Source organism: Lonchura striata, chromosome 23 (assembly GCF_046129695.1).
Source record: "Lonchura striata isolate bLonStr1 chromosome 23, bLonStr1.mat, whole genome shotgun sequence".
Lineage (NCBI taxonomy): Eukaryota > Metazoa > Chordata > Aves > Passeriformes > Estrildidae > Lonchura > Lonchura striata.
In genome coordinates this window covers 3737648-3757690 of record NC_134625.1, presented here as the reverse complement: position 1 = coordinate 3757690, position 20043 = coordinate 3737648, and the positions used below count along the sequence as shown (strand labels likewise).

General features: G+C 52.1%; 1 protein-coding gene across 8 annotated transcripts in view; it reads right to left on the bottom strand.

The window, feature by feature from the left end:
• LOC110468166 (protein CEPU-1) overlaps window positions 1–20043 on the bottom strand; it is a 361279-nt gene that overhangs the window by 126368 nt on the left and 214868 nt on the right. For 3 of the 8 annotated variants that reach the window (XM_021525799.3, XM_077787990.1, XM_077787992.1), the window contains exon 2: window positions 11225–11309. In XM_021525799.3, coding sequence (XP_021381474.1) covers window positions 11225–11309 — 85 coding nt within the window. The other 5 variants (XM_021525796.3, XM_077787995.1, XM_077787994.1 and 2 more) reach the window with 5 other exon arrangements.

The window sequence follows — 20043 nt, the reverse complement described above, 5'->3', positions numbered from 1 at the left end:
ATTTTGGCAAGAGGTTTCCCAAGCACTGAGCTGGCAGTTGTAGGGAAGAGGGTGGCTTTATCCAAGACATAAAAATCCAGAGAGATGGCTTTGAACTAAAGCTGATGCAGGAGAAAGACAAAAAGGAAATATCCTCGTGGGCACAGCAGCTGCTTCAGAGGCAGCAGGGAAAATTTGTGGAGAGGAGGCTGAGCTCAGAGAAGAGTTTTTCCCAGACTGCAGGATCACAGTGTGGAAGGAGGAGACCTGAGGAGGATAGGCTCCATATATTTCCTCTGATTCCTGTAAGAAAGGGAAGCTTTGACCCCCTCCTCTCGTCTCAGAGGAACAGGCAAAGAGGACACGCTGCTCACAGCCTGCAGCCTCGCTGGTGGGACAGGAAATTGCTCTGCTCCTGCTGGGATCTGCAGCCCTGGCCTCTATGGGGAGTGATGGATGAAAGGGAGGGAGAGGAGGAGGAAGCTGTGTCTTAAGGCTCTGCAGCAGCAAATGGCCTCAGCGATTAGAACTGAGTGGGCAGCTGTGTATCACTCTGGATTTTCTGCCTGTTTCATCACTAGCAGTGACTCAGGAATATTCTTCATCGCCCTCAAGCGAGGATATGATCATTTTCTGCCACTTGAGATGAAGCTAATTTTACAGCAGCTTAGAGGGAGAGAGATGTCATGTGCTGATTTCTGTACTGTCTGCATCACCCAGTGCTGCAGCACGGGCAGGCCTTAGGTGCTGACAGCTGGAAGTAAAACCAGCCTGCACCAGGACAGAAAATCCAGGGAAAGGGTGTTTGGAGCTGCAAGGCCCAGAAAGATGAGAGGAGAAAAGCAGCACAAAATCAAAAATTCCCAGCAAGGAGAAACCAAACAGTATCTCTTCTCCAGGTTCATAGAACCCCAGTGTGGTTTGGGATGGATGGGACCTTAAAGATCATCTTATTCCACCTCCTGCCGTGGGCAGAGACACCTTCCACTATCCCAGATTGCTCCAAGCTCTGTCCAAGCTGGCCTTGGACACTTCCAGGGCTGGGGGAGACACAACTTTTCTGGGCAATGGGTGCCAGTCCTGTTCATTAGTAGGAGAAGCATCTTGACTGCCTGAAGGTGCAGACTCTGCTCCTGACAGGACAAGTGTGCTGAGCAAGACCAATGGGCAGAAGGCAGCTTTCAAAGGGCTGATCTCATCACTCAAATCCAACCAGTCCCAGAGACTTCAAATTTCCCAAAATCAAATCCTGATGAGTGAGTAGCCCACTTTTCATAGAATCCCAGAGTGGTTTGGGTAATGGAAGCAACCTTAAAGCTCATCTCAATCCAACTCCCTGCCATAGGCAGGGACACCTTCCACAAGAGCAGGTTGCTCATAGTGAAAATGTTCACAATGCTGGTACCAAACCACTCCCTTGGCACATCAGATCCCGGGTCTGGCTGAGCTCCCCCTCTGATCCTATCAGAGCTTCCCACGGAGCCGGGATGAGATGGCAGCAGAACCAAGTGCCACCACTGACACTGCAGCTGGACCGCCCGGGCTCCTGGCTGGGAACCAGCCCTACAGCCACATTCAGATGGGTTTTCTCACTCACTGCTCAGGCCATTTATTTATTTTTCAGATGCAAAAGCTGCCTTCTCACCACGCCCTGGCAGTGCCTCACCAGGCTCCCTGTGCGAAGCCACGGTGTCCCAGCCACCGCCCGGCATGTGATTCCTTGACAGCCCAGGATTCGGGAGCTAACTGGCAGTGGTGGCTGCCTTTGCAGGGGAAACGGAGCAGCACTGCCAGCTTTTAGTGACAAAGGGAGTGTTTATAACAGGCACGGTGACAGCTGTCCGAATGCCACATTTATTTACAAAACGTTAGTTAAATTACTGACAGTTGGCGCTGCGGAGGGAAGCTGAGAGGAAGAGCTGACACGTCCCCAGCGTGCTCATTCGGCAGCCCCGCGGTGCCTCCCAACAGCCTGCCTTTCCAGCGTGGGTGGCACAGCTCAGGGCTTCACCTGCACCTTCTCTCCTTCCCTTCCCACCAATCCTGCAGCTCCCACCACCAGAGGGTCAGAGCCATCAAGGTGGGCGAGGTTCCTCCTAGCAATGCACGGCCACCAAGCTTGCAGCCTTTTCCAGAAGGACCAAGAGGATGTTGACCACCCTGTGATCCCTTCAGTAGTTCAGATTATTTCAGGCAGTGCCACGTGAACGAATGGAGGTCACCAAGAGCATCTCTGGATGGCCAAAAATGTCTGTGTTGTTTTTAGACTCACAGAGGTGTCTGAGGTGAAGGCCCCGTGTCTGCTGAGCAATGTCAACAGTCTGCAAGCTGCTGGCTTGGAACCAGCAAGGAAATTGTAGCTGCCATCCTCCAGGAGACAAGGACAACAGGAGAAATTTAGGAGCCCAGCTGACATGCAGCAGCAAAAGCATCTCATCTCCCCTGACCAACCACCTCCATGACGAAGCAATAACCACCCAGGATGGGACTTTGACTTTCTGACCACAGAATTGCTCAGGCTGGAAAAGACCTCTAAGACCATCAGCTCCAACCATTCCCTCAGGCCACCACTCACCCGTGTCCCCAAGTCCCACGTGCACGTGGCTTTTAAATACCTTCAAGGATGAGGACTTCACCACTGCCTGGGGCAGCCCATTCCAGCACTTGGCAGCCTTTTTGGTACAGAAATATTCCCTAATATCCAACCTAAACCTCTCCTGGTGCAATTTGAGGCTGTTTCCTCTTGTCCTGTCACTCATTACTTGTGAGAAGAAACCGACCCCACATCCTGCCCTGCCACAGGATGCAAGAGGGAAGAGATTCTTCAATTCCTCTGGTCAAGGTCAACAAGATACATTTGTCTCCTCGTGTTTGTAGAGGACTAAATCGTATCACTTGCACACACAGCATGAGGAACCTCCAAACTGCTCCCTCCCAACGCTGCCACGTTTTGCCCTGACTTCCACACTGTGGAAATTTGCAGAGCAAACAAGGTCCCGACGTGCCTTGGCCAGCTGGAAATTTGGCCTTGGAAAACATCATTCAAAATAAGCTTTGTCTGATTTAAAACAAAGCAGCTCTTCCACACAGTAGTAAGCAATGGCAGAGATGAAGTTTGATGGAAAAATTGACCCAAGATGCAAAGCAGTTTTGAGGTGAGTAGGGAAAGATTTATTTTCAGCTAAAGGGAAACTGTGTGTGTCCAGAAATCCTTCCCTTCTGAGACTGAATGAAATCAGCATCTCACTATTTCTATAAAACACTTTTAAACCAAATTTTGCTTTAGCTTCATCAGAGAACTTCTTGTAACATTTGAGAAGATGCTTCACCGCACTCACAAAATCAGATAAAAGGGAAGAAATACTATTTTTCCAAGCAAACCCAAACCTGCCCTTGACCCCCACAAGGGATATCTAAGTCAAATCCTTTCAAGTCAAGGTATGCAAGAAAGATATGGATTGTTTAATAAAAATATCTGGGTTTGAATTAAAAAAAAAGAAAAAAGTATTTTCTTATTTAACAAATGATAAAAGTCTGAAATTTTTGAATGAAAATAGAAGCAGGTGCTCTCCCAGTGCCTGCTGAATAGTAATGGAAGAAAAAGAACTTGGAAAATACTTCCTTGAATTTTCACCTCAGTAACCTTTCCTTTGAGCTCATCAAGAGCTTTCTACTGGACTGTAAGAGAGAAAAAAGAATGCAAGATAATTAAAAATTATCTTTATGGCTTTTAAGGTTATTTAAGGAATAAAGCCCTACACATAAATAACCAAATTTGGAGGACTGAAGGATAAGAATCCAAATATGCCTTCAAATATTGGTGCTGTGCCTATCTGTACGTCCAAAGTACCTTGAGATTTGGTAGTGTCTCTAAGCCTGGAGCTGCCCTGCCCTCCTTTCATACCTTTGAGAATTTGCTTTTCTCAACAGCTTCCTCTCATTCTTCTTATTAGGGATGTGTAAAAACCATGAGGCTGAAAAACACGTTGGTTTTGCTGAACTGAGGATGTGAAGCTGCGAAAATAATGATCCCACCATGACAAAAAAAGGGAAAAAGAGACTCAAAAATCCCAAGTAATGAATGTTTGGATCACGGCCGGGGCTCTGCATGTGTCTGATAAAACAGACACAGGTGTCAGAGCCATTTATGGGTTGCAGGCACAGAGCCGGACAAAATCTCCCATCTCAGGGAAAAAAAATCCTGTGATATTTCACCAGCTGCTCATGTTGGAAGGTGGTTTTATCCCTTATTTACTCTGTCCTCATTGACATGCAGAGCTGGACTCACTCCTCTCCTATTTGACCCTTGGTGTCCTTTCCTATTCAGCACTGTCCCCAGAGGTGTCCCCACCTTCAGACCAGGCTCAGCTCTCCACATCTCGTCCCAGTTCTCTCTCTCCCTGATTTTTCCAGGGAAGAATCCAGCTGCAAAGTCAAGTTTCCCCACAGATTTTCCATACCCACCCATCTGCCTCCTCACTTTGCACATAAACTAAGGATGCTTCCCAGCGTGACTGTGGTGGTGACAGCCAACACCACTCCCCAGCAGCTGAAGAATCCTTATTTAAACCAGGATTTTTAATATCCACACGACGGAGATGCTGTTGGCGGCTCAGCAGACGCTGCAGCAAACAGACAGCCAAGCCTGAGCCTCAGACTTGGCTCCTTCACAGCCTTGCACCTCCGAGAACCAAACCCAAGGGGAGCAGAAGGTGTTTCCCGCTTGCTTTGCAAAGGTGCCGCATGCAACAACGAGCAAACCCCGAGGAGAAGGAATTCCACATTGCTATTCCACACACAGCCCGCTAACAGTCTGCATATTGTAGCAAGGCTGAAATGCTGTCTTCCAACCTGATCCCCAGTCCATTACAGTTGGGATAAAGACGCCTGGTGACATTAATGAGCACTGGATCAGCCCCTTTGCTGGCATAAATCTCTCTGTCGCATCAGTGGGATTGCATTTTCCCCATTTGCCTGTTTGTTTGGCTCTGGGTTCTCATTACAATTTCTATTAGCCCAGGCTCCCACTGATGTGGTCGTAGATTAGCTCCTTCCTGATTTTTTCCTTCTGAAGGAAAATGAGGGTGTCTGAGCTCAAAGTGGCAGGTTTTGGCAGGTCTGGGGGGAAGAAAACAGCTCTGTCTGATCAAGAGGATTTTCCCAATGGCATAGATGGAGTAACGCCAGCGAAGCCAACAGAAGTGACAAACACTTGGGCAAGCTGAAGATGACCCACATCCCCAAGCCACCTCTGTTAGCACACACGTGGAGCTGCCAGCTCAGCACTGCAGTGCCAGCAGCAGCGTGGCCCAAAGGGCTTTGCCAGGGTGGCACTGGGACAGCACTCAGGATAGCCAAAGGCTAGAGGTGAGGCCAGGTGCCATCCCTTGGACTGGCACCCACAAGTACTCGAGTCTGAGGCTTACATCAGCTCGTGGTTCTGGTGAGGCAGCATCAGAGCAGGCTTTGGAGCTGTGAGCAGCCCCACAGAGGTGTTGCTTCTCCAGGTCCCTGATTTTACTTCAGCTCCCACCAAACCATCCACCCTCCCAGCAGCCACACAGCAGGTACCCCCAAAATGACAATTCCATGGCATGTCCAACCAGATAAAGCTCACAGTCCCCTCTTCAAACCCCAAGCAAAGGCAGCACATGGGTGGACACCCCGGTGCCCTCCAGGAGGACACTTTGAGCATTTTCCTTGCAGAGGGATGAATCCTGCCACAAAGAGACTGCAACGCAAGCAGATGACTCATGGAGCAGAGAAAAGAAGAGTTGCAATTGCTGTGCACGAATCAAGCCATTTATAGGGCCTGGGAGGGCACCTAACGTCACACCAGGAGCCGAGGGCAGGGCTGACAACTGGAAATCCATTTCCCAAGCCTGCCCTAACCATTAGAGCCCCCACCCCAGCATGCCTCCACTGCCCACCTGTGGGGCTGCTCTGGCCTCCCTTCCCCGTCCCAAGGTAAAACCTGTTTGACTTCAGCCTTTCCTGATGTGAGATGCTTAGCCAGGGTGGAGGTGACAGCTCCACAAAAGCTCCCCCTTGTCCCCTAGGAGACCCCAGCTACAGTCAACCAGAGGCAGCAGCTCTACCAAGAAAGCTATAAAGGGAAACCCTCCTCTGGCACAGCAATCAGGAGCTTGTCTCATCTCCGATGGAAATTGCACTCAGGGAAAAAAAAAAAAAAAAGAATAATCCATGCATATGACAATTTTTTTTCACCACTTTAAGCTGATTCCATCTCCGAGATGGGAGAGAGGTGGCAGAGATTTGCTGACATGTCACTTTGGTAATAAACTCCTCTTTCAGAAACGTGCCATCGCCAGCAAAGCGATCGGCTCGTGAGCTACAAACCCAGCACGTGGGGCTCCTGCAGCCTCTCCCACGGGGCATCCCCAGGAATGTGGGGACAAAATCCTGACCAGAAAGGAGGGCCCAGCAACAAGGGGAAGAGGAGAAGCGGTGAAGTGGCACCATGAGGGACGCAGAACACGCTCTGCTTCTTCCTCACCTTAGTGCAGGAGGGGTCACCACAGCCCTGAATTTATTCCTGAAACCTCAGGATGAAAAGGAGAGAGGTTTGAAGGAGAACTGCAAAGGTGGTGGATACTGGAGAATTAGGGGAATTAACTTAGGTTAAGACATGAGTGTGGAGCTTAGCTCCATCTTCACCCCATCCCCAAAGGACTGCTGGAAGCTGCTCCCAGCCCATCCCAGGCGCTCAGAATTCCTTTACTGCTCAGGAACTGAGAAAAGCAAAGGTGTGACACCTCAGTCTCTGCAAGCCCCAGCTATATCTCCCACTTTGGGCTTGGGAAATGGTCAGGCAAGCAATCAGGAGTCTCTGAAATAAATAACTGCAGCAGGATGAAAATCACCAGGTACTGGGTGTGGAGCCCATCGGAATGGGATGGCTTTTCCACAGGTCTGAGCCCTGGAGAGGCAGATGAGCACTGATCTGGAAATAAGGAATGTGGTGGTTGTGCAGGGAAGGGGAGGCGTTGGCTGGGCAGGGCAGGAGATGGGAATACCTAACTTGAGGTGTTCTCAGCTGGTGGGACAGGGTGGACGAGCAACACTCCCTCAGTGGGGTTATTGCAGCTCAGAGTGGGAGTGGGAGCCTGGAGCAAAATGGACACAGAGCTGGGCAGCCACCAGAGGAGGTTTAGCAATCAGGGCTGGCCCCTTTCATCATCATCATCATCCTCTTCCCTGTCTGGCCTTTGTTACTCACACCAGGAGCCCAGCCCGGTGCTGGGCACTGCTCTTTAAGCCCCCCTGAACACCCCATGACTCAGCCAAGGCTTTCCCAGGCACAGACAGCCTGGAATGGGCTCCTCTGGCTTCCTCCCCCCACAGGATTTCTGCACTCATTGACTGCAGACCACAAAGGCAGCTGCCCAAAACCTCAGCGAGAATCAGCCTCGCTCAAATGCTGGCAGGAAAAGCACTGGGGGAGACACAAAGGCTCCCCCAGGACCTGGGTGCAGGAACACACCACATTTAGCCATTGGAGATCATTCCTATTTTTCTATTACACAATAAAAACACAGCAAGGCAAATTCCTGTGAATAAAGGGGAAAAGATGGGGCAGCAAAGAGTCACAGAAAACAGACCCATCTCTGAAAAATAGTCTTTTCTGCTTAGCAAACAAGCACTTTCTGTTTGCACCCATCAAACAAACACGCTTGATTTTGTTTTGTTTCACAGCCAAGTCATCATTTCTCCAAAATTATTTCAAGAGCGCAACAGGGGCCAAATAAATTTGCAAAACAGGCTTAGGTAAAGAATGACAGAGCTCAGTGACAGAGCTCATAGCCCTTTTCAAAGCCTGACTGGGAACCACAGGAAACATCAGGGTTAAAAAAAGCTTTGCCTCCTGTTTAACTCAGATTTGACTTTTGGTGTTGGAATCAAAGAGGGGAACAAATGAAGGCATTGCATCACCCTGCCAAGGAAACCAGAGGAGATGGAGAGAGGAGCACCGGCAGATTCGGGGGACACCGTGCAGGCGCCGGTGCTGCTGATGGGAATGTCAGAGCCTCGCCATGGAAAGCGCTGACTGATGCCAATTAAAGTGAAATCATAATCAAGCCATTTGTTGTGGTGCCCAGAGAGCTGCTCCAAAGGTCTCAGCAATGCCTGGACTCGGTTCAAGCGCTGCATGGAAGTTCAGGATGGGTCCTCTCCAGCATGAGCCACTCGCTACTGGTGAGGGCAGAGCTGCCTGGACAGGGTGGGAGGGGATGAAGATCAGCCTCATCCTCACGATCTGTGCGTGGGGTCTGGAGGAAGGACAGAAAACTCTGACCTTCACCTGCACACAATTCCTCAGTGTAATCCCAAAGGCAGGAGCAACACATCCATCAGTAAAAACACGGTCCTGTGGGACACAACACCCTCAAGTCCTTTCCCTATTCCCACAGGTTTTGCTGCTTCCAGGAGTAAATCCTACACCTTCTATCCCACACAGCAGCCCTAACCCAACATCTAAAGCTTGATTTAAATTTAACACAGTGCTCTAAAGTGCTGGTATCCACGACATGCCTGTACCCTGCAGCAGAAACATCACGGGATAGAAGGAAACATCTGAACACCTCCAATGTCCTAAACTGATTCCCTCCAGTGGATTGTATGGATCAAAGCCTTTACAGAGAGAAGTCTCCTTGCAGCTTTCAATCCAGCTTTTTTCCCCCAGCACTGAATTTGCTCTGCTTGGAGGGACAGAGCTGAAAAGAGCCTCTTGTCGGGGCATGGCTGCTCGACAGCAGCTTGGGCTCCTCAGCACCTGCCACCCCAATAAAATAACCTATTTCCAACAGCCAAAGCCTCTCCCTCAGGAAGAGGGTGGGACGGGACGTTCCAAGTGCTCCAGAGAAACAGCAAGTTCTGCTGCTGAGTTTTCAGCCTGCTCTTCCCTTTTGGCATCTGTGAAACTCCAAGAAGGGACCTCTAGAAACATCTCTCCTTCCAAATCCTTGGCTGCAGCTTTCTGTCCTCCCACCTTGCATGGAAATGAGTGGGATTGGATTAGATGTGATTTTTTTTTTTCCCTTCCCTGACTGCCACCCATGCAGGGCTGGGCAGGAGGTGGCCAGGAGCATCGCTGGGGTCTGCCAGAGCCTTTGTAGCAGAATTGCTATTCTGCACAAGTTAACTCCTCCACAACAGATCGATGGGCACACTGGGCTGGGAGGGGAGCAGGCAGGAAGATTCATGCTTCCTTGATTTCCTCTGGTTTTCACATGCTCTGCTCCTCCCAGCTCCTGCCACGGTGCAGCGCGACTGGGACAGACCGGGGGATGCAGCAATGCCCCACTGCCTGCTGGGCCAACTGCTCCCACCCCAAACCAGCAGGAAAACACCTCCAAATGCCCAGGCAAAACCACGCTCCTGCACATCTCTGTCACCACAGCACAGCACCCAGCTGGCAGTGGCAGCAAGGCATTCATGTCCAAGAGCAATCCCCGTCCCAGGGGCAGGACAGCAGGAATGGCATCAGCACAGTGGGAACAGCGTCTGCACAGGCAGCACATCCCAAAGCCCACGTGCCCCTCTCCTGGGCACACCTGTATTGATGAGGGGACACAGACATCCCTTGCCACCAGAGCGGCTCCCAGCCCTACTGGGACGCTTGGCATGCTCTGGGATGATGGCACATTGCTGTCCTCCCTCCCTCCCCAAAGCCACCTCCCAGGGGCAGGATTTGTCCCCATTCCTATGGAGCCTCCCTGACAGAAGAATCCCTCCTGCTGACTCACCCGAGCTTCCCTTTGTTCTCCTCCAACACCAGCAACCACCCAGTGCCAGGGCAGAGCACCTCGATCCGTGCTGTGGATCAAGATCCCTGATCTGTGCCCAAAACCCTGTGCAGGCCCCCACAAAAGCCTCTTCCCATAAGTTTGCAGAGCACCCACACAGCTGCTGCCACCCCGCGTGTTTCACTGCCCAGACCCCTCCCTCTTTGACAGCAGGGTCCGTAAAATTTTTGGCACTTGGGAGAACACAGCGATTCAGGAAAGAAAAGCTACTACTTTTTTAAGCCAAGCTCAAATTCCTAAGCAAGACACTCTGTCCTCCATCCTCTGCCACCCGTTTTCCAGCCTCTTTGCCCAGTCGTGCCACGATGCAAGACAAATCCAGAGGAATGGCCACAACACAGCTCCCACCCTCCCAGGAGCACTCAGGGGCTGGCGGGGGGGACACAAGATTTGGCTGCAAACAACCGAGTCGCAGGAAAATTCCTGCTGAAATTCCTCCCGGGGCTTTTTTTTTCTGCCCTGGCTCGGTCCCTCTCCGCTGGCTGGCGCGAAGCAGGAGTGCGGTGTCACCGCACACACCCAGCTGGCCCCGCAGATGTTGGTGTCACCTACGCGATGCTCCGGAGGAGCAAAGTCGCTCCCGAGCATGCCGGAGTTGCAAGCGCCGCTTCCCAGCGCTGCAATTAAAACCTGCCTTTTGATTTTTAATGTCCCTATCAAACATCCTCCGGGATGACTGCGCCCATCTGCTGTGAGGACAGGGACGAGTGTCTGGGCATAAGATGTCCCAGAAATTATGCTGAGCAAAATTATGCATTCCTTGGAAGCCCCTGAACCCCTCGGATCGCTGCTGCAGGAGGCAGGACCCTGGTGCAACGCCCAGCCCCCATCTCTCCCCTTCCCAGGGAGGGAATGCTGCCAGGGAGCAGCAACCCCTTGCCTCTGGAGCAAGGGGATTTTTAAGGAGCCGAGCATGAACCTGCCCGGAGCCAGCCCCGTCCTGCACTTCCCTATTCCAGCGGGTCTGGACCCGAGGTAAAGGCACAAAGCCACACCAGGGGGTCAACAACTCTCCCTTTCCCCAGGCTGGGGCGGTCTGAACGGATGGAGACACTCCGGGCGCTGCGCTCCAGGAGCAGAGCAGGATTTATCTGCACCCAACGCAGCCGGAGTGCCCGAGCCACGGTACCGCCAGCAACCGAGCCCCTGCCTCGCACTGCTGTGGGGCAGGACGCCGAAAGGGAATCGCATTCCCTTATTTTTCATCCCCCAGTAACTTTCCCGAAGCCAACTGGGAGGGCTGAGCCCAAGCCCAATCCCGCGGCGCTCCAATCTCTCCGCTCGCTGCCCGGTACCATCCTGTACCGCCAACCGGCACGGCGCATCCATCCCCCGCGGGGAAACTGAGTCACGACCCCAAAGTCGCCACGCAAGCAGGACCCCCCGACCCCCCCAAGCCCCCGTCCAGCTGCTCCTACCTGAGCGTGGCGCTCTCCCCTTGCCGCACTGTCACGTTGTCCATGGCTTTGGGGAAGGTGGCATCTCCGCTGCGCACGGGCACTCCTGCGGGCACAAGGAAGAGCAGCCTGAGACAGAGGACGACCAGGCACCTCCAGGGCAGGGCCAAGCACCCACCGACCCCCATCCTGGGCAGCGGGGACTTTTCCAACAGGCAAAAAACACACCCGACAAGGCGAAAAGGGGGAAGGGGTGGGTGGAGAGGAGGGATGGGGGGGAGCAAAACCACCGGGGCGAGCGCTGCGGAGCTCCACGGAGATCAGGAGAGCCCCCGGCAAGGCTGGCTGCGAGCGCTGAGCCTGCCGAGCGGCATCGGAGGGAGTCCCGCTGTCCTCGGGCGAGGGAGGAGGACGGGAGGGCCGGGGGGAGGAGGAGGAAGAGGAGGAGAAGTGGCAAAGGTGCTGGGCGAGCCGGTTCTTCGGGCAGCAGTCCGAGGCTCACTTGGGCGAGGAGGCGCCGGGGGGGGCCCGGCTGTACCCCACTCCCGCACGCTTGTCCCGAGGCGGGGGCAGTCCAAAAAACAGTAAAAACCCCAAAAAACACCCCCGAGGCGAGCTAGCAAAGATGTCCAGGCGCAAGAAGGCACAGCGGGCAAAAGCCTTCGGGATGCCCTGCAGCTCCTCTCCTCCCGCCCCGCTGCCGGGGGACTGGTCCAGCCGGGATGCAGGATGGGGACGAGGGGATGCAGCACGCGGGGATGTCAGGCTGCCGGAGCCTCTGGCTGGCCTCAGCGGCGGGCGGGGGGGACGCGGCGGGGCGGCGGCAGCAGCACCCCGGCCCCGGCCGGCAGCATCCCCGGGGTTGTCATGGCAGCGGCTCCGGCGCTGCCCGGCGCCTCGGCTCCCGCACGGCCCGAGCCCCGCACACGGGCGGGCGGGCGGGCGGCAGCGGGGCGGGATGCGCAGGAGGACACGCACATTAACCCCCGCCGCGCCGCGCTCTTCGGGGGGATGCAAGACCCCCCCTTCCTTTCTCCTCTCTCCCCTGCGCTTACCTGCGTCCCGCAGCCAGCACCGCACAAGCCTCCCCTTTGCCCTCCTCTACCTCTGCACCTTCCCCATCCCAGGCGGCAAAGTCGCTGTGCAGGAGGGGAAACTGAGGCACGGGCAATATTCCCCCCCTTCCCCCCAGCCAGCCAGGTGATGGTGAGGAGAGGCAGGACCATGTCCTTCTGGTCCCCTGCACCTCACAGACACAGCATGAGCTTAAGTGGCAAATTTCTCCCCAGCCGCAAGCACGGACCCCGCGTACTTTTTATCAGCTCATAATTTAACAAATATCACATTTGCTTATGCCGAGTAATTCCTCCTTCCCTCCGCTAGTGGCTAAACACATTAATATTTCCAGGCACAATTCCATGCTGGTGAAAAGGTGCTGGGGAGCATCCTCAGAGCAGAGAGTCCTGGAGGCAGCAGTCAAATCACAGCTTTTGGGGTGCTGCACCCCTCAAACCCTCCAGCTGCCGCAGCCCAACCTTAGGGACAACAAGGTCTCCCTCCCTGCTGTGCCTTACCCAAAAATCCTCCCTCCATTCCCCCACTATGTGCTCGGTAGCTTGTGCACAGCATCAACGTGGGGTGGGTCTTTTTTTGGTTGTTTTTGAGTTTGCTGCTGGCAACCTGAGCTGGATTCAAACTGGTGACCTAGATGTGAAAGGATCCATAGCCCGTTACTAATCCCTGGAGTCTCCGAATCCCCTGTAAACTACTGCTTAATTCACTAACTGTGCTATTTAATCTCTAAAACATTATGAGCTGTGCCGGCCAGAGGAAACACTCCATCAAATAAAGCTTTATTATTATTGTGCATGCTGACTGGCCATACGAGAAGGGGATTGCTCTGCAAGTCTCTCTACTTTTTCCTTGTCTGAAGGTTCTCTGCTCCTTGAATTTAGCGCTGGTGGGACGTGCTGCCTGGAGCCCTGTGTTTTCCCAGAGGGAACGGCAGCTTTCCCCAGCTCTTGGCAGGAGGACTTTCATCCCCGCAGTGAACTCAGAGCTGGTGAGGGAGGGGGGAACGCCGCATTCAGCGGATCCTTTGGGGCCACAAATTACATGGGAGGGGTCTCTGAAACCTCAGTGCATAAGGAGAGACCGTCAGAGGCACGGGAAAAAAAGCTATCCAGGGCTGTTTCTTGTGCCGGGGTGTACAAGAGAGCAAAGAATAAAACACTGCAATCCTGCTGACTGCTGCGGCATGCAGGCACCCCTGGCAGGATGGAGACCCCGCTGGGATACCTGCAGGACCATCACACAAGAACTTGCTCTTTGTGGGGCCGCTCCTTTGAATGGGCAGAGACCAACTCCTGTGTCAGCAAAACCGGAGGGATTCCAATAACCACAGCCAGTTAACCTTTTAACACGGAATTCAGCCCTGGATCGCCAGGAGCATCTTAAATTATGAGGGAAAAAAACACCTCCCTGCACTGAAAACAGGCTAGGCTGGGGCAGATGTGACCTGCAGAGCTGTTCCAGCCCTTGCCAGGGCTGAATTTGGCCCACTGTTAGGAGATCATCAGCAGCATTGTTTGAAAATCCCAAGGAATTTACATCCAATATGCTCCTGCATACTAAAGCCCGGCAGAATCCCTGGTCTCCCTCCCTCTCTTGCATACATACAATGTACATATAAATCAGCCTGTCACAGCTCGTCTCTTTTCTGACAGCTGTAATTGCTTCGGACTATAAAAATATCTATAGACAATAAACACAACGCGGGAAAACAGCAAAGAGAAAACCAAATCAAGGTTCCTTTAAATAATTCAGTTGCTCCAGCAGCAGTGGAGCCAGCAACTGAGTCCAGCTGTGAAGGTTCAGCAGTGAGAGAAAGAGAGCTTTGTAGCCTTCTCTGGGGATGAGAGAGTCTTTTTTCCTTCATTGCGTTTTGACCACAGCAGCAGCAGACTTTGCTGCACACGGGCTGAGCCCATCTGAGCACCAAACAGCCTCTCGCTTTCAGCTTCTTCCCTTTCTTCCTACTTAGGTGAAAGTATTTTTTCCCCCCTCATTTCGAGCAACAGGCAGGAGACAAACAGAAGGAGCCAAGCAGAGCACACTCGAGGTGTTTCTTTATCTCCATGTCCATCTCGCTGCTCTCCTCTCCAGCAAGGCTAAAGGCTCCCCTCTCCTGGCAGAGACCACAAACAGGGCAGCAGGAGCAGCAAGGGCTGGGCCGGGTGGGAAGGATGGAACCAGGAAAAGGATTCTTCCAGTGGGAGATGTCAGCTGGAGGGGAGGATGCTGAAAGCCTGGGTGGAGAAGGGGTCAGAAGGAGCAAGGCCCTGTGGGTTTGATTCCCAAAGGAGCATCTCTGTGACAGCTGGGGAGGAGGAGGTTCAGAGGCAGAGCAGGGAGCAAATCAATCCTAAAAATGCCCCACAAGGAAGAATGATGCATTTGGATTGCTGCAAGGGACCACGACTCCTTCTGCAAGGACCCTCCCAGCAAACACTGCCCCAGTCTCGGGCTTTTCATGCAAAACCAAGCCTTAAGCAGCTAATCTGCAGATCTGAGTGGTCCCAAAGGCCGATAATCAGATGCAAATTCGCAGTTCAAGTTCCTCTATCGAGGGAAACAACATTGCTGCATTTTTTCCTGCTTCCTCCGAAGTATCCAACATGACTCTATCTTCTATTTTATTGTAGCTGCTTGCAGGCCCAAGTTAAAGATCCTCCCATCCTAGAGACCTGTCTGCAAAACTACATCCATACAATCCTACACCTCCCCACACCAATGGATTTCACTCCTGGAGAACAAAAACTACTTTCAATAAGTAGGTCATAGCAAGGCAATTCATACAGCCAGATTTTCCTTTTAATTCCTTTTTCCCTTTTCAGGGAGTTGATAGATGGCAATCTATAGCCCCAAAGTGGAAATTTATTTTTAATCTGAAATGGCCAAATATGATCAGAAACATAATTTATGCTCGAGACACTCTGCTTCTTTCTAAATGAAAACACGATTTTCTAACTCCAGCCGTGCTACCACATGCCACATTATCCTCCAATAAACTCCGAGTTGCACAGAAAGTGCTTAATTTCCTTGGCGTTAGTCAGGTGAATGACACACGAGTCCGGGGGAGCTTTTCCTGAATAACTGCTGAGCCCTCCGTGTCCACAGCCATTCACGGGAGCCACAAAGGACACAGCTCCAGCTCTGCTGCTGCCTCATTTATCCTCTCGTTAACGGTGGCCCCAATTAAAGAACAATGATTGGGAACCTTACTTGGCCGTTTTGAGCCCTTCTCGCCCCAAACGCATTCCCAGCTCCGTGCTGGAGAAATCGCCTGTTCAGGGCTGTTTCTAGGGCAGATTTTGGAATGCAAGCAGCATCCTCATGGGCACTCAGCCCTCAATCCCTCCCAGGCAGGGACTCCCAGCGCCCTCCTCACGGTGCTTAAAAACAACGCAGGAGACCCCATTAATCCCTGCTAGAGATGCTGTTAATATTTAACTGCAGTTTAGATAAACTTACAGTAACCATCCTATTAAATTTAAATAAAATGTGCTTTTGGGAGCCTTCCCCTGAAGCCACGCTGCCCTGCTCTGCCTGCATTTTGCACCAAGTGCCTCGCAGTAAAAAAAGGAACATTTTGTTTGCCCTTTAAAAAACTGCTGGGCTCGGGTTTGTCGCTTGCTCAGGGACTTTGGAATTGTCAAGCACGAATTAACTCCTTCCAGGGCACCCCTGGCTGTGCTGCAAAGCCTCAGGCAAGGGGCTGGAGGAGCAGGTGCCCTGGAAAAGGCTGCAAATCTGTCCCAAACTGGTGCTGCAAACCCAGCACGGGACTGGTCTCCCTGCACCATCTCACCAGGTAACCCAGAGGAAAAGGAAAGCCAAAACTCCCAACACAGCTCTGCCAGCCCTAACCCACAGCAGCATCCTTGAGGATGCTCAATATCTCAGCACTGGCAGCACCCAAAGCCAGGCTGGAGGGGCTTGCAGCAACCTGGGCTGGTGGAAGGTGTCTCTGCCCATGGCAGGGGGTGGGATTCGATGAGCTTTGAGGTCCCTTCCATCCCAAACCATCTTTGTACATTCCAGAGGGGCCAGGCAGTGCTGCAGCAGGGACATCAGGCCAGCAGGATGCAAAGCAGCCCTCAAGGCCTGACTTTTCCCTTTGGATTAGTCCTTTCTCCCACAGCCCTCAGTGCCTGGGCCTTTTCCAGCCCAGCCAGGCCCACATCTATGAAGTGACACCTCTGCAGGTCCAGGCTCCAGGTTAAACATCTATGCAGAGAGTTAAAAAACTGATCAAAGAGTTACCAAGCCACACTGGCACAGTGAGAATTATGAACTGGGATTGATCCTTGGTACAAATCAATATTGATTTCACACAAATCTTTTTCTCATGGTTTCCTTGTGAGCTTATGCTGCTATACAAACAGCCCAAAAAAGTTCTTCGATACAGACACTGCATCCTCAGCAGTGCTTGATTAGCTCAGGTGCCAGGGACAGTGATGACATGGGATAAAGCCATGTCATTATCCATCTAATGGCATTTGATAAGTGTGTGACATTAACCCAGAGCTCTACGACTCAATCCCTGAGCTCAGTGAAAAGGGGAAAAAGCTGAATGAGCAGAAAAGCAAAGCCAGACACTCCTCAGATCTCACCATGGGTATTTGGGAGCTCAAGCTCGGCTCCCTTAAATGTGAAAACACAAGGTTCTACCCCTTCTGAGGCTCTGCCCGCAGTCTGGGGGCTCTGTGCTGGATAATTGTTTGGAAAAGCAGCTCCAAGAGTTGCTGTGCCTCCTCCTGGGATGGTCCCAAGGCAAACACACCGAGCCAAGCCTTCCCAGCCCATCTGGATATCACATACATCCTCAACTGCAGGGAGCAGCAAAAGCCTGGCTGGTTCATCCCCTCCAGCTCAGCTTCCCCCCCCTCAAACCCTTCCTGTACAGAAAACTGCTCAGTCCCTACAAAACCAGGGGAAGCAGACACCAGGGAAGGAGCACATACCTCAGTTTAGACAGCCACGTGCAATAAAAAGCAAATACAAAGAGCAGAGCCCCTAAAATCCCTCTTTTAACAGCACTGAGCGTGCTCAGCTGTGCTGGGTGAAAGCCCAGCCCACTGCCAGGTGTTCTGCATCCTTGGAATCAGCTTCTCCTGGAGCCACTGCTCTCCCTATTGCCTGCACCTGCCTCCAGGCTGGGATCAGTCACCTCCAAACCAAGCTTTCCTTTCCGAGTCCCCACCAGCCACTGTCAAAAATGGGCTTTTTCCCATTTTCACCTCAAATCAGCACCCATCTTTGGCCAGCCTGCTTCCCTGAAGTTGCCAAATTGCTCGAGTGCATTCCTTGGGAAAAGAGTCCAGGCTCGTTGCTGTCTGTACCAATTTGAGTTTTGCCACTGGTCCTCTGACCCTCACGGCTCTCTGCATCCAAGAATAATATTAATAATAGTCATGCCATTAAGCAAGATGCTTGGTTTGAATCTGAAGATTTTGAGAAATTATCTCATAAATTTAATTCCCGGGGTACCATCTTTGAGCGTTAACAGGCACAGTCGCCTCTGAATTCTGGGAAATGAGCATAATTACATGGAGATCGACAAGGCACAAATGCCAAGAATTCTGTTAACCTTTAATACTGCAAAAAAACTCTCCCCTTGTAATTATCTCTTTCCTTTGTCTTAAATGTTACTGATGAATATTTAGTGGGATAAGCAAATAAAAGGAGGCTGAGGGGTGCAAGGAGGTGCAGTTCCCTGTGGGGTAAGTCTGAAAACCTCACAGAATCATTGTGGGATAGGGGAGGATGGGAGCCCAGGTCACAGAACTGCTCCACGGGACAATCACACCCCCGTGGTGACACACAGCCATGACAGAGCCAGCAGAGGAGAATTTGAGTTACACCAAAATCCAGATTAATTCCCAGCACTGCTGCAAATGCACCTTCACCCAGGTCTGTGAAGAATGATCCCACAGCTCCCAGTGGGATGGGTTCAGGTGCCCTTTCTCCAAACAGAACTTTGTCTGGGAATAAAACTTCCCAGGTAAAAAACACATCACCTTTCAAACACATCCTCCCTAGGGCTGCAAATGGCACTGCCCTCTTGCTGCACATGGAGCCTGATGGAAAGAAGATTTTCTCCCGGTGTGAACTGCATTAATATCTGTCAGAGCTCTGGCATTTCTGCCTATAATGATGAAAAATATGTGCCGAGAATGCGGGGTGCTCTCAGCATCGCCTCCCTCCCCATAAAGTGAAATTAGAAGCAGCTGCTCCTGCTCCTGTCCTCTTTACAGCCCTACAACATTATCTCAGGAAGATTATTATTTGGGAGATGGCGTGGGGATAAGGGAGCCCCGTGACCTATCCGTATTCCAGCGGTGCCAGCTGCAGGCAGGGCTCAGCTCTCCCCTCCCCGGAGCTGCAGACCGCTGGAAAGGTCACTCTCCTCTCTTAATGTCGTGTCAGAGCCACCGCTGAGGGAACAAGGCAAAGGAAAAGGCACATCTCCCCCACTGGGTGGAGAAAATCCAGCTCTGTCCTGAGAGGAGCGTGCCAGCAGGAGCTGGTGTGTGGGTCTCAGATTCAGTCAAAGAGAGAAACGAAGAGTTTATAGCCAGGCAGAAGCCTGGGACAGAAATAATTCTCTATCTTTCCATTTATTCACATTGTTTATAGTTAAGTTCTATCACTGTGCATCAAGCACTCTGCACCAATGCTGTGGGTTGTTTTCACTTCAGGACCAATGGAGTTGGTCCTCACGAAGCTCTGTATAAAAGAGCAGTGTATTTTGAATAAACTGGAGTTTTACTCTCAGCAGCCTTCTGATCAGAGTCTTCTCATTCCCATCCTGCCTCAACAGTAGCACTGGTCGGGCTCTACCCACCTGCAATGCCAAACGCTTTCGGAGCGCTGTCCAGGAGCTCTGGAAGAGCTGGAAGGAGCTTCCTCCTGGATTTGAAGATGCTGCTCTCAACCACATCCCAACAGCAGCAGGACCTGCTGATTTGGATGGGCAAGGAGGCAGCGAAACCTGTGCCGTGGAGGAGAGGGATTGCTGTACACCCCTGTGCTTGTCCCAAAATACTGAAAGCATCAGGGTGACAGAGGATATCCTGCCCATGAGTGTGCCAGCCCTAGATCCCAAATTAACCAATGCTTTCTGGGCCACTGAGGTTGTGAGCTGGCCCACCCAGAAGCCCCAGAGAGGCTGGGTGTCATGGGAGAGGCCAGAGCAGCCACAGAGCAAACTTTCCTTCCAGCCGCAAGGGCAGAACTTTACACATCCCCTCCTCCCTCATTCCAGGAGGAACGAAGCCAAAGCAGTATTTATTCACAGAAGACTGGGGAGAAAAATGAAAGAGGTGAGTTCATTAAGTCCAGCACCTCCCTCTCCCAGGGGGGCTCTGCACTTGTATGGGGAGGAACATTGTTCCAGCCCAGGACCAGGGCAGTGGGCAGCAGCGAGGGCTGCAAACCTCCCCGAGAGAGGAGACACCACAACCACCTCAGACCTGGGGTCTCAGCAGCTCCAGCCAGCCCCCCAGCTACTCCTGACCTCAGAACGTGGCAGATGTTTGCTCTCCTCCCTTTCCCTTTCCCTTTCCCTTTCCCTTTCCCTTTCCCTTTCCCTTTCCCTTTCCCTTTCCCTTTCCCTTTCCCTTTCCCCTGCTTTCCACTGGAGCGAGGTTTCTGGTCTCCAAGCTGCTTTTATGCCCCTTTAAAAGGTTATAAAAGCTGTCTTTATATTCCAATAAAGGGATGTAAAAACAACCTTTTTCGCAGTTCAATAAACGTAGTTAACTTTTCCCCCCATT